This window comes from Brienomyrus brachyistius, unplaced genomic scaffold (assembly GCF_023856365.1).
Source record: "Brienomyrus brachyistius isolate T26 unplaced genomic scaffold, BBRACH_0.4 scaffold97, whole genome shotgun sequence".
Taxonomy (NCBI): Eukaryota; Metazoa; Chordata; class Actinopteri; order Osteoglossiformes; family Mormyridae; genus Brienomyrus; species Brienomyrus brachyistius.
Genome location: NW_026042372.1, coordinates 353,381 through 367,265, shown reverse-complemented (window position 1 = coordinate 367,265; position 13,885 = coordinate 353,381). Strand labels below are relative to the sequence as shown.

Here is a 13,885-nt window from a genome sequence, read left to right as displayed (position 1 = left end):
CCATGAATCGAGGAATCAATGATGGAGGCAACCTGCCAGATGAACTCCTCCGAAATCTTTATAAGAGCATAAAGAATGAGCCATTCAAGATTCCTGAAGGCAATGGGAACAATGCCTTCTTCAGCCCTGACAGAGAGGGTTGGCTCTTCAAACTGGGAGGAGGACGGGTGAAAACATGGAAAAGGCGGTGGTTCATCCTGATGGATAACTGCCTTTATTACTTCAAACATACTACGGATAAGAAACCCAGGGTGATCATTCCGCTGGAGAATCTGAGCATCCGTGAGGTGAAGGATCTCAGGAAGCCTAACTGCTTTGAACTGTACATCCCTAACAACAGCAGACAGCTGATGAAAGCCTGCAAAACGGAGGCGGACGGCCGCCTGGTAGAGGGCAATCATGTGGTGTACCGCATCTCGGCGCCAACCCCTGAGGAGAAGGACAAGTGGATACAGAGCATCACTGCTGCTGTGAGCACTGACCCTTTTTATGAGATGCTGGCAGTAAGAAAAAAACGGCTGAATAAATAAATAACGATAAAGACTGTGTGAATATGGTTGGATGTGCTATTGCAGAAAGTATTTATTTCAGAACAAGGAACTTTGCACAAAGTAATGTTTAACCTTAAGGTAGCATGACCGAATTCCAGGTTTTGTTTTGATGCGACTTATTGTTCACTACAGATTTTATCATCGAAATGCCCTGTCCTTTTTTTGTATAAATGTGAAATTAAATGTTATTTGCACTGTATTGCTGATCTTTATGTCAGAGTACCTTTTTTTCTGAGAATCCACACTGCTGTAAATTTGCATTAACATGATTAGGATTGGGATGGAAAAATTATTTTCCATCTTAACCCATATTCTAAGCATATTGATTTCTGTTGTAAATTTCACTTTTACAGCAGTATGATTTAAGACACTAACAGCAATTTTTCAACCAGTAATTGTTAATGGGATAGGAATTGCATTCAACAGCAAATGCGTTCAACTTAACCAAATGTATAAATCTTACATATTCTGATGATTTGACATTCCCCCGACGTCTGTGTGATGTATTTCAGCAACAACACGCAGTTAATGAGATCACTATGCGGAATTTAGCCGACTGTTATTTTACTGATTAGGATATATCACCCAAGATTGGGGTATACTATATATCAAGGGTCAGCAACCTTTTTGAAACTGAGAGCTACTTCACGGGTACTGAGCCATACAAAGGCTACCAGAACAGACTTTACCTAAACTTATCTAAACTTCATGTAGAATAAACACGTTTTAAATGCTTTTTTGGATATTGTCATTTTCAAATCTATATAAATACAAATGTGATTAAAGAAGAATAGCAACAAGATAAAATGAAATTTTAGTTGCTGCCCACTGGTGAGTTGTGGTATTTTTATAACAGGTCCGTGGGTGACTGATGTGGTCCTTGGGGGCATCCTGGTGCCAGTGGGCACCATGTTGGTGACCCCTGTTCTAAATGGTATGTAGGGTTTGCAAACTACACCAACGCTTCTGATGTAGCTACATTTAGGCTTATAGTGGAATAATATAGTGGAAGATTCCTTGCGTGAGTGTCTGAGAGCGTGAAAGTCATGCCAGATGCATGGTAGTCGGCAGCCCTGCTTTCCGTGTGCATCTGTCTCTTACTTTAGGTGGCTAGAGATCCAGCATTACTCAGGATTAGGAGCCACTTGCACTGATAATAATTAGTTTCTTTTTCCCCTTGCAGTCTGCTGCTGTATAACATTATGAAATCAGCCCAAAAATCCGCAACCCATGACCTCCTAATATTTACCCGAAACTATGTTTTCAAAATAGCACAATTGGGCATGAACACTGCGGACCTGGAAACTCTGCTGAGCATTGAGAATCAGCGTGCAAAGGCTCTTAATTTGGATATGTTTGTGAAACGTTCTGCTGCATAGCACAACAAAGAAAAACAACTGGTCAGTGATAATGAAAAGTACAATCAGCATTGTTTTAACCATGAGAGTCCAAATGCTTAGATAAATTGTCACTTTTTCAGTGTAAGTATGCTCCTGAGCTCCACGATTCTGAATGATAGTCGGTTTCTCACTGAACCTCCATGCCACTCTGTTAAAATCTCTTGCCACCCCATGTAAAATTTTCTAGATCCACCACTGTGCCAGAGCTAAGACTTAAGAATCTTGAGTATTATTTCAACATAAACTTTGCTTGGGTGCTTCATACTTTAAATTAAATATAAATTATGGCAACGTGCAAAACTATTAAGGAAAATACAGTGTATTTGTTTTTCATTTACGTAATTATATATGTTGATTATGATTCTTTTTAGTTCCACAGTACATGCAGATACTACAATCCAAGCATGCACTCTTAGGTTAATTGCTATCAGTTTATATAAAGATTTATAGAAATTTCAGTCAGAGACTAGCTTCTGATATAGAAAGAATGTTTACATTTTTTTTGGCCGTGGAATAGTTTTTCAGTGCTGCATGTAGTTTCTCTTTATTGTTTGAATAGGGCACACTTACACATCAACAAGTGCAGTGGCAGTTGTGATGTTCTCGCATATGAGAAAATACACGGATAACTTTTATTAAACAAAACGAAAGGCTTTACTCTCCATACTCCAGTCAATTGCATGCATAGGCCTACTGCCGCGTCTCACTTTGCCAACTTCCGCTTCCGTGCGGCTCAGGAGGATCTGGCTGCAGAACACTGGAAAGGGGTCCACAGCTCAAGGGGACCACCAGAGGACAGATGGAGTGGAACCGGGAACCAAGGGATTTGCCAGTGACTGGCACTCACTGTTGTTTTCGACTACAATAAAAACAGCTGTACTGGCTAAATAATGAGCATACAAAAAGAAAAAAAGACATGGATAGGAATAAAAAGGTAATTAAAAGTAGAAAAACAACCGAAGAGTCATTCACACTGAACACGCGTCTCTGCTCTCAGGACGATGATCCTGCCAACTGCGCCAGACTGTGACAGACCGAACTACAAAACTGTAGACTCAGTGGACAGCTGACTACGCCACCCTAGGAATTTCATCCAGCTTTCCATTGAGACTAGTTTTGCAGTCTGTTCTGCCAAACAATGTATTAAAAAGTGCAGTGTTATACATGACACTGTAATTAGTTCAATTCAAGAGATGTACTATGTAAGGAATAATTGACGACGGGCCGTTGAATTATTAGAAAATAATGCACACCCGAGGTGGTAATGCGGCCACGACGCAAGGAATAATTGACGACGGGCCGTTGAATTATTAGAAAATAATGCACACCCGAGGTGGTAATGCGGCCACGACGCGAAGCGGAGTGGCCGTTACACCTCGGGTGTGCATTATTTTCTAATAATTCAACGGTCCGGAGTCAATTATTCCGCTTATACTACGGTTGCCACACCTCAAGACATCGATCAGATGATATATTTCAAGGGATTCGTCCGATTTTTCTACTTAAATCGCTATTGTGAGTGGGACTATTTCTTCCGCATCTCATCCAACGACTCTTTTTGCTAGTTCCAAAACGTCATTTTAAAGCTGGCAATGGAGGCTTGAGCCGTTGATAGCAGACCAATGCAGTTAATAATGAAGTTATTAGAAAGAGAGCGAGAGAAACAGAGACACAGAGAAAGAGAAACAGAGAGAGAGAGCCTGTATGAATTAGGCTACCTCTGTGTGTCCCTCAACAGTGTTCTGAAGCACCGTCTCTAAACTGTAAGTCTGCTTTAAGATGCAGCGCTGTTATTACATCGCTAGTGAGAAATGTCATGTGTAGCCTTTAAGTTGCTACACTAGGCTAACTGATAAAATCGTCAGGGCAGCGCTGATAACACGTTTTTGTGTGAGTGTGTAACCGTAGTGCGCGTGTGCAAGGACGTGTGATTGCAGTAATGAGATAGAAGAGTTCGTTGCATTTTTCTATTTATTGCAATAATAAATGAAACACAAAAGTCCTGAGGCATAGGCTATCAATATTATTTGTTGTACCTGCAATAATAACGGGGGGGAAAATCATGCAGCAGGCCTACCAGCTGTATTATGTTTAATTTTCGATTCATGCTACAACTTAATTTATCTAAACCTATATGTTTTATTTATTGAAATTAAACTGCACGTTTCCGTTAATTGTAAAATTAGACATCGAAAACGGCAGATCAAGCGCAGGGGGCTGTGTGTTAGCAGAGACTATCTTTTCCTGTTGGTCCCGTGCTTGACTTTCTGTGGCGTTTGAAGTTGTGTTTGCTGAGAGGATCTGGCTCCATTGTTTTCTTTCTTCTGCCGAAGGTGCCCAGTAGCTTCTCAGGCTTGTTTCACACTTGTGCCCTGTAACAGTCATGATTTGCCTGCTCTCCAGCCCTGCTTCAGACAGGATTTGAACTGCGGTGCTTCTCAGTGAATGGTTGGTGTATCTTTTGGATAAACCGACTGACTCGCAGATGCGAGGAAGCATATTTCCGAGGTAGTTCACACCCATGGGTTCGCGGGAATACCAGAACTCTCGCCTGTCAAGATCCTCCTGTGGCGCTTTCAGAGGATGAAGATAGAAGGATGTGGCATCAGGTGGGCATTTAGTGAGGTACTTTCTGAAACTTTTAACTGGGCAAAGGGGGTCACTTGTGTTGGCAAACATGAATCCTCGGTAGCAGTCTTTGTTGGGATCGGTGGGCTTTTTGTGGTTTTTTGTTTCTGCATTATAAGACAAGCAAACAAATTCACCTCCATTTTCATCTTTTTTAATAACGAATGAATGCTGTCTTAAATCTCGATTTCCTTCACGCCCCCTCCTCGCCAGGTTCAGCTGAATGTCAAACCAGACCTTACGAACCAGTCCGGCTGCTGTGTCTGGTGACAGATACGGAGAGTGACGAATGCGCTGTATTTCAGCAGTGGAGATGGGAGGATGATGAGTACTGACGTCTTTCCCAGTCTTTCGAAACTTTTTGAGGACGGCCCTGAATACATCGTTTGATGACTTAAATTCCGATTGACCAATGATGTTATACTTGGATATGTAGCGGTTCAGTCCAGCTCTTAGGGAAAGAAAACTTGACACTGAATACTCTGCGCCGGATGCGTTTCGGACAGTGGCATAGAAAGCTCGCAGCTGGGTATTTAAAGTGTCTGCCCCCTCTCTCTCTACCTCATCTAGAGACGTATTTTTGGCTTTAAGCCAGTCGTTAAACACATTAACTGCCCAAGCTGTTGTTTTTTTGGTGTTTTCTTCGTGTTTTTCTCCCTCGAGTAAGTCTAGCTGTTCTTCACTGATCGTTTTATGTCTTTTGTTGTTGCAGGTGTTATGCCGAAAAAGGCATCCCTGCCGTAGAATGCATGCCTGTCTCGGGAGCGCGCACCGCTGAAAACAGCGAAACGAAAGCTCTTTTTTATAATGCGTAGAAATGATCGTTCCTGTTTACTTAAACTCATAAAACTCACGTAACACATCACATGACGTTGTATTTTGTTAAAATACAGATATATAACACAAAACAAATAAAATAGATCGCTGATCTGAAAACGCTTTGTTACTTAATGGGCTGTCACTGTTGATATCGATTCAAAAGTTCAAACCAGCAGACATTAACGTGGCAATATAAAGCTTGTTACATTATAAGTGTGTATCAGATGCACTGCAACACTGTTTTTTCACGAAAAAAAAATTGTTACTCAATCTTTTTAAAATGTCTGGGTCTCGTTTTAATTAATGGCTAAAATAGTGTTGCACCATGTAGCTCAGATGACACTGACCTGTCTCTAAATTGTATTAGTTAGACGTGCATGGGGTTAGTGCAAATATAATGATGAAGTTGGTGAGGGGCTATATTTTTTTCTGTGTGGGGGGGGGGGGCAGCGTGTGGCTTGATTGGCTAAGCCTGTATCCATGTAATCAGAAGGTCACTAGTTCAAACGCAGCCTCAGCATGTCTGCAGGTTCTTCAGCAAGGCTCTTAGCCCTCAGCTTTCTGGGTGTCCCACCAGATGGCTGCCCTTTGCAAACAACTTACTCTATAAATAGGGAGGTGTAAAGACAATTTCTCCATGAGTATCAATGAATTATCTATTATTATTATTATTATTATTGTTGTTGTTGTTGTTGTTGTTATATACTTGATGATGGGAGCTACACAAATCCAAAATCCAAGGGGATGCCTTTTTCGGCAAGCACCTGCCGGAAAAGGCATCCCCCCCGTTAAAACTGGCTGTACTGCAGCTATGCAGCTGAAATTTGCACAGGTAACTTAAAACTCTCTAAAATAAAAAGTCCCAAAGGCACTTGATGATTGGAGCTGCACAAGTGCAAAATCCAAGGGGATGCCTTTTTCGGCAAGCACCTGCCGGAAAAGGCATCCCCCCTGTTAAAAATGGATCTACTGCACCTACACTGCTGAAACTTGCACAGGTAACTTAAAACTCTCTCAAATACAAAGCCCTAAAGGCACTTGATATTGGGAGCTGCAGAAATCCAAAATCCAAGAGGATGCCTTTTTCGGCAAGCACCTGCCGGAAAAGGTATCCCCCTGTTAAAACTGTTACGTAACAGCTCAGATCTCCACGATGCTTGGGCAGGCAAAGATGTGCATGTACTGTTGTCCAAAATTGGACCATACAAGATATTCTACTGGGACATAAAGAAGACTGGTCCTCACCAGCAGCTTGAGAGCGTCTTTACATTTTTTCTATGTATAAAATTATTCACATTTTGGGTATAAATTGTTCTTATCTACATCGGTCAATGAATGATTATTATTATTATTATTATTATTATTGTTAATAATAATAATAATAATAATAATAGTGATAGTAATTATAAACAAAATAAATTACAGAATCTGGTAATGATCAATTCTTTATGCATTCATAATAATATTCTATGTTATTTTAGGTAATTAATGCTTTCTTAAGGTTGCTGGTCATTGAGAACAATAAGGTCAACATGAGTAAGGCAGTCATGATTGACTCTTATGAAATGACAGCAATCTGGATGGGGAGGACATCCAAAGTTAAAGTAAGTATAATATTGTTAAATGTAATCCCTGTTTTATACTCAATTCTATTCAGATGTTACAATGTAAAATATTTCAAATATTTTAAATGTAATCAATATCTTTTCAGATGAGTCCAATGGATTTCCAAACAGTTTTGGGCATTGTTAATGTGCATTACCACTGGATGCTGATGGTAAGGCTTGAAGTATAATGTCAAGCATGTGAATGTAATTGGAATTGAAATAAGCCTTTTACCCTAGATAACTTTAAGTATGACAAGTACATGTGAAAGAAGGTCTTAGGAAGAGTAAAACACTATCAAATATTGCTATACATACTGCATGTGTCACATAAAATATTTAGAGTCTCTGACAAACATCAGGGTTTTTGACCCTTTTTTAAAATAAAACAATCACCCAGGTTTCTCTATAGATCATTTTGATCCTGCATATTCTGAATGGAATGTTAGCATTTCAAACTGCTCAACCCCAAACATACAATGCACATCTTATGGCTGACATTGCAGGTGATCTCTCCGCATGAGAAAAAGTGTGTTTTCCTGGACCCAATGGGAGAGACTTCAGGAAATATAAAGAGATGCTCAGAAGCAACAAGGTAAATTCAGTCGTGACTATAACAATAACACCAGATACGTGTTATTTTGTAAACAAAGGTTTTTTGTAACAATCTTTTAATTCTGAAGGGCTTTCATGCGGAAAAAGGGGTGTAATGTGTCCAGATGGCCCTGCAGTGCTCTGCCACATGCACGTCAGCGAGACGGTTCATCATGTGGCATTCTTACTTTAAAAGTAAGTGTACAAGGGACTTCTGTTGTGTTATCAGCATTAACATCAGTGAAATTAAATAGAAATAGTAAATGACCGTTAACTCTTTTAAAAGTTTGAAGGTAGTTTTTAAAGTATCATATGATATATAAAACAAGATTTACATTTTGTTTATCATGAGGGTAACATTTACAGTGTATTTTTAATGCTCCCTTATCCTGATGAAATACTCACAATGCCCTTAAGTTTGCTGAGTGCATCTTGAAGGGAGTGCCAATCAACATCCTGACCACAGAGGAGGCTGTGAACCAGATGAGGTGGGATGTTGCAATGAAACTTCTTGAAGAATCAGGTGTGCTAGACTTAGTGATGTTCTGAAATGTGTGTATTCGGTGGTGATGTTGATATTACCATGCACAAATTTTCTTCTGAAATGCATATTGTTAATGTTTATGTATGTATTATCTTCACAGACAATCTCAGCAACCTGTGTCATTATTGTGGGTTGGATGAAAATGAAGACCCAAATTGGGTAATTTCTACAGTATAATGACAATCAGATGTTGATTGACATTGTAACAGCTGCTCATTGTCAAGTCGTCAATATAATAATACAAAATTTAATAATATATTATATTTTGTATAATAATAATTCAAAATTTAGTTATGTTTTTAGGTACTCGGTAAGGATGAATAATGCGAAATATGTAATCTGAACATCTTAGGATAATGTCCATAGACTTAAGGTTTAGTTTTTTTTGAGGATGGAAAGGGGCAGGTTGAGGTGTATGATGCATGCACCCCCTGTATTGTAGTGCCTACTGAGAACCTACATCATTACTTTCATATAGTGGGCCTAATATGTGAACTAAAGCTTCCTATATGTAAATTCTAATTACCCAGATGGATAAAGATAATTTATTTGTGCCAGACTAGCAATGTAATGTTTAGTGTATTACATTAGTTATAAAGGAGATAGCTTCTGTAAAACAAAATATGGCACTCAGCAGTAGAAGTGGTGATTTAAGGGCATTGGTGACCCTTTAGTTAGGGAAGTGTGCTTGTGACTGGAAGGTTTCAGGTTCAAATCCCAAGTCAGGAAAGTACCACCAAAATATCCTGAGCAAGCTACTATACCCACACACTGCTCCCCAGGCACTAAATAATAGCTGCACACTGCTATGTTATGATGTCACATATGGGCTGAACATGTAGGGCACATTGTTGTGTGCTGTGCTGTGTCATCAATGATAATCACTTCACTTTATTTTTTCAGATCTGCTGTGATAATTGTGGGAGGTGGTACCACCATGAGTGCGTACAGAGGCCGCCACTGCACAAGAACTACCTGTGCCCTGCATGTAAATAAATGTTCAGTTCTTGCTTTTTTTTGTTAATTGTTATTTGCATTTATTTTTTTATGTTCTTGTTCATTTAATTTGGAAAAATTCGTTATTTATTGATTAATTATTCATTCTTGTTCTTTTAATTTGGAGCAATTTGTTATTTTTTTGTTTATTTGTTCATGTTCTTGTAATTTTATTTTGTACAAATAATAATTATTTATTATTATTTATTATTATTATTGTTATTCAAATTATTGTATTAATATTTTGTTTGGAACTATTTATCAATGTTATTTATTTTATTTATTTTTTTATTGTTTGTGAAATTTGAATAATTTGAGTATTGTTTTTGTCTTGTAATTTTAAAACAAAATTAAACTTTTCTACTTCTTCACCATATACTGCCCTCAAAACCACATAACTTCTTTTAAACATAAAATACGATGTTATTAGCATGATTACTAAGCCAACAATGTTATGGCAAACTGTAATACAGAGAAAGGTGTCCTATCATCATTTTAATCCTACTGTAAAATTACTCCATTTAGATTTCATTGTGATTGTGAAAAAAATGTAATACAATGTAAGAGTAAATGGACTGTAGTTATGAGTACATATACAAGTACAGTATGCTTTATTTTGATCAGTTTATTTTACCTGTGCATGTATCACATGTGTAGTTACAGTACAGCCAGATTAACCAGAAGCCAGGGTCCAAAAAAGTTTTACATTTCTGTTACTCCCATTATCAAGTGCTTTGTATAAGATGTAGTTACAACATGGTATGATATAGGGTAGTGCACAGCACACCTTAGAAACAAGGGGACTTAATTATAATAGAAACTCAAAAGGAAAAAGTAACAAGGACAATGATGGGTCAAAATAAAGGCAGGCAGGTGAAACAAGAGCTAACAAGAGCCAAACTAAACGCAAAGAAAGACTATGGAAACAAAGCCAAGAAATGCAAGTCGAAAAAGGCATCCCCTTGGATTTTGGATTTCTGCAGCTCCCATCATCAAGTGCATTTAGGATTTTGTATTTGAGAGAGTGTTAAGTTACCTGTGCAAGTTTCAGCAGTGTAGGTGCAGTAGATCCATTTTTAACAGGGGGGATGCCTTTTCCGGCAGGTGCTTGCCGAAAAAGGCATCCCCTTGGATTTTGCATTTTTGCAGCTCCCATCATCAAGTGCTTTTGGGACTTTTTATTTTAGAGAGTGTTAAGTTACCTGTGCAAGTTTCAGCTGCATAGCTGCAGTACAGCCAGTTTTAACAGGGGGATGCCTTTTTCGGCAGGTGCTTGCCGAAAAAGGCATCCCCTTGGATTTTGGATTTGTGTAGCTCCCAATATCAAGTGCCTTTAGGGCTTTGTATTTGAGTGAGTTTTAAGTCACCTGTGCAAGTTTCAGCAGTGTAGGTGCAGTAGATCCATTTTTAACAGGGGGGATGCCTTTTCCGGCAGGTGCTTGCCGAAAAAGGCATCCCCTTGGATTTTGCACTTGTGCAGCTCCAATCATCAAGTGCCTTTGGGACTTTTTATTTTAGAGAGTTTTAAGTTACCTGTGCAAATTTCAGCTGCATAGCTGCAGTACAGCCAGTTTTAACGGGGGGGATGCCTTTTCCGGCAGGTGCTTGCCGAAAAAGGCATCCCCTTGGATTTTGGATTTGTGTAGCTCCCATCATCAAGTATATAACAACAACAACAACAACAACAATAATAATAATAATAATAATAGATAATTCATTGATACTCATGGAGAAATTGTCTTTACACCTCCCTATTTATAGAGTAAGTTGTTTGCAAAGGGCAGCCATCTGGTGGGACACCCAGAAAGCTGAGGGCTAAGAGCCTTGCTGAAGAACCTGCAGCCAATAAAGCCACACGCCCCCCCCGCAGAAAAAGTTCATCAAGAACCAACTTCATCATTATATTTGCACTAACCCCATGCACGTCTAACTAATACAATTTAGAGACAGGTCAGTGTCATCTGAGCTACACGGTGCAACACTATTTTAGCCATTAATTAAAACGAGACCCAGACATTTTAAAAAGATTGAGTAACAATTTTTTTTTTCGTGAAAAAACAGTGTTGCTGTGCATCTGATACACACTTATAATGTAACAAGCTTTATATTGCCACGTTAATGTCTGCTGGTTTGAACTTTTGAATCGATATCAACAGTGACAGCCCATTAAGTAACAAAGCGTTTTCAGATCAGCGATCTATTTTATTTGTTTTGTGTTATATATCTGTATTTTAACAAAATACAACGTCATGTGATGCGTTACGTGCGTTTTATGAGTTTAAGTAAACAGGAACGATCATTTCTACGCATTACAAAAAAGAGCTTTCGTTTCGCTGTTTTCAGCGGTGCGCGCTCCCGAGACAGGCATGCATTCTACGGCAGGGATGCCTTTTTCGGCATAACACCGGCTGCCTTTGATGTCCGCTTCCGTTTATGTTGTTTTTCATCTGGACTGTCTAATACTGCTGCAGCCCAGTTGTTGAAAGTTTTATGTTCACCGTAAATATTAAAATTTACTTTCGGAAAAAAATCGTCTGTCATGTTTTTGTTAGTACTGTGTGCTGTATAGTTAACTATGCTAATTTCCGTTATTACAGTTAACTATGCGAAGTGATATGGAACTGTAATGCGGTCAAGAGAGCTGCCTGGAACTACGTTCGCCGTGCGGTTATCTGAAAATAATTGCACACCTCAGAACGTTCGTCAGCCAATCAGATTCAAGCATTCAACGGTCCCGTAGTATAAAATAAATATAAATTACCGTGTGCGCCTTCTGACCAAATGCTTAGGAGTTATTACAGATCCTGCCGTGACAAGCCGACAAACCACAAGTTGACTCCATGAATCTCCCAGCATGCATTTATTCGTACCCTATTCCGTCACCTGACCATGTATTCAAGGGTTAACACGGATCAATTAAATAGTCAGCAGAGGGCACTGGCATACATTTCACAGTATACATTCTATATTAAATCAAACCAGCAAAAGGTGATTATAAAATAACCGTCTTAGCGACAGTTACAGAGTGGCGTAGTCACCCTTTCGCTCTATAGCGCCCCCTACCCCTACTACGTTTATAATTATAATAATTGCCTCATGTGCAGTTACGCTGGTTAAATTACCTGGAAATGTTATTAACTCACATTCTCCTAGAAACTAACAACGGTGCTCACTCAGGTATATTTATAATGGTCAGAAAGCTGATGTAAAGTCTGATATAGTGCTGAATGTGTTATTTTGTAGACAGTAATAGGTTTAATTAATTTTATATTCCATTACTGTAGAAAGCTATACTTGCTTACTTAAGGTATTTTACGTTATTAATGTGTGATTTAAATGCAGGTAGTTTTATTACAGTCAGCTTTTATTCACAGTGAGTAGCTTGTCATCATGAAGAGGAAGTGTGACAATCGTGAGGTTTTGGGCAACCACAGAAAAGCAGGAAAGTAAGTAGAGACAGTGAGATAATTAGTGCCAGTCAGATGATAGATGTATACAGTATGTGAGTCAAAGGTTCTTCACATATTAATCATCCCATTCAGGTAACAAATCCTTAGAAATCCATTCCTGAGCATCATGCCAAGAAACACCACTTGTTTACTGATAACTGCTTTCATGTAAACTCTGCTGTGCTGAGAGTAAAGATGAAGAGGGAGAGACAGCAAGAGGCTGCTGCCAGCAGAGAATGCAGGCGACATGGAGGGGAGTGAGAAAAGGAGCAAATATTGATGGTTAAGAGTGAATAATGACGTCACAGCAGCCTGGTCCTGATGTTAGTTTAATATGCTTCTTAGTTTGGCCTGTGGTGTGTATTTCAGATACATCATTTAATCAGGGAGACTGAGTGTGAGTCAATGGCAGAGAGAGAGAGAGAGAGAGAGCAGACAGGCAGGTGAAGATGAAGGTGTATTAGGGAGGAGGGGGGAGGAGCTTGGACCTTCACCAAATCAGCCAAATGTAAATGTCACGTCTATCAAACAGGAGACCCTGCTTTCAGGAGAAATGGTTTAAAGATCACACTGGGCTCCCTTACAGCCCCCCTCATCTTAAGGGGGGTTCTTTGTTTCTACTGTGCAAAATAATTTGTAACACAAATGTCTAAACTGGCATGAAAGACACATTCAGCTCTTGTGAAGACTGGCATGTGAAACTGGAAAAGGCACTGGGGAAATTCAGTGCACATAAAGACAGGCAGTGCCACAGATTAGCACTGATGACATGGATTCAGAAGATCAATCCTGTTAATATTCAACCTTCAGATGAGCTGGAAAGAGCAGCAGCAAGTGAGGAAAAATCTTCTGAAGTTAAGTACTTGGCACAGCAAGGCCTGGCTTTTCGAGGTGTTGTTGGTAAGGAGAGTGGGAATTTCAAGCAGCTTCTAATGCAAACAGCAGAGGGCGCTGCAGAGCTGACCATGTGGCTGAAAGGTCATTTTGATTACACCAGTGCTGTTTAACTGTAACACCTGTTCCTGGGTTGCCCTCAGTCCTTGTTATTGGTTATGATTCTCACTGTCCTGCATTGTGTCTTGTTAGCTGTGTATTTAAGTGCCTGTTCTGCTTCTGTTGTTTGATGGTTCATTATAGCTGTATGTTGTATGTATGTATATAGTTCTCTAGTTGTATTTATTCCATCATTTAGTTCATTCCTGGTCATTTGCAGTTTATTTTGGATCCATCCTGATCCTTTTGGTTTTGATGTGTGTGTTGTAATAAACCCTATTTTTCCACCCGTGTCATGCACTGCCGC

General features: G+C 39.3%; 2 protein-coding genes across 5 annotated transcripts in view; both read left to right on the top strand.

Annotated features, from left to right (window-relative positions):
- Window positions 1-13,885, top strand: part of LOC125727429 (NACHT, LRR and PYD domains-containing protein 3-like) — a 152,300-nt gene that overhangs the window by 97,119 nt on the left and 41,296 nt on the right. The window lies entirely within an intron of this gene.
- On the top strand, window positions 6,789-9,327 carry LOC125727436 (uncharacterized). The gene is made up of 7 exons (XM_049004146.1): window positions 6,789-7,002; window positions 7,110-7,175; window positions 7,509-7,597; window positions 7,686-7,791; window positions 8,014-8,119; window positions 8,241-8,299; window positions 9,044-9,327. Exons 1-7 carry the CDS (start codon window positions 6,931-6,933, stop codon window positions 9,134-9,136), a joined length of 591 nt encoding a protein of 196 aa, XP_048860103.1. The 5' UTR covers window positions 6,789-6,930; the 3' UTR covers window positions 9,137-9,327.

Excerpts from the sequence above, each read along its gene's own strand:
- LOC125727436 (XM_049004146.1), top strand. The coding sequence starts at position 6,931 with ATGAGTAAGGCAGTCATGATTGACTCTTATGAAATGACAGCAATCTGG. Across the intron at positions 7,176-7,508 it reads ATTACCACTGGATGCTGATG|GTGATCTCTCCGCATGAGAA; the intron begins GTAAGGCTTGAA and ends CTGACATTGCAG. Across the intron at positions 8,120-8,240 it reads GAAACTTCTTGAAGAATCAG|ACAATCTCAGCAACCTGTGT; the intron begins GTGTGCTAGACT and ends TTATCTTCACAG.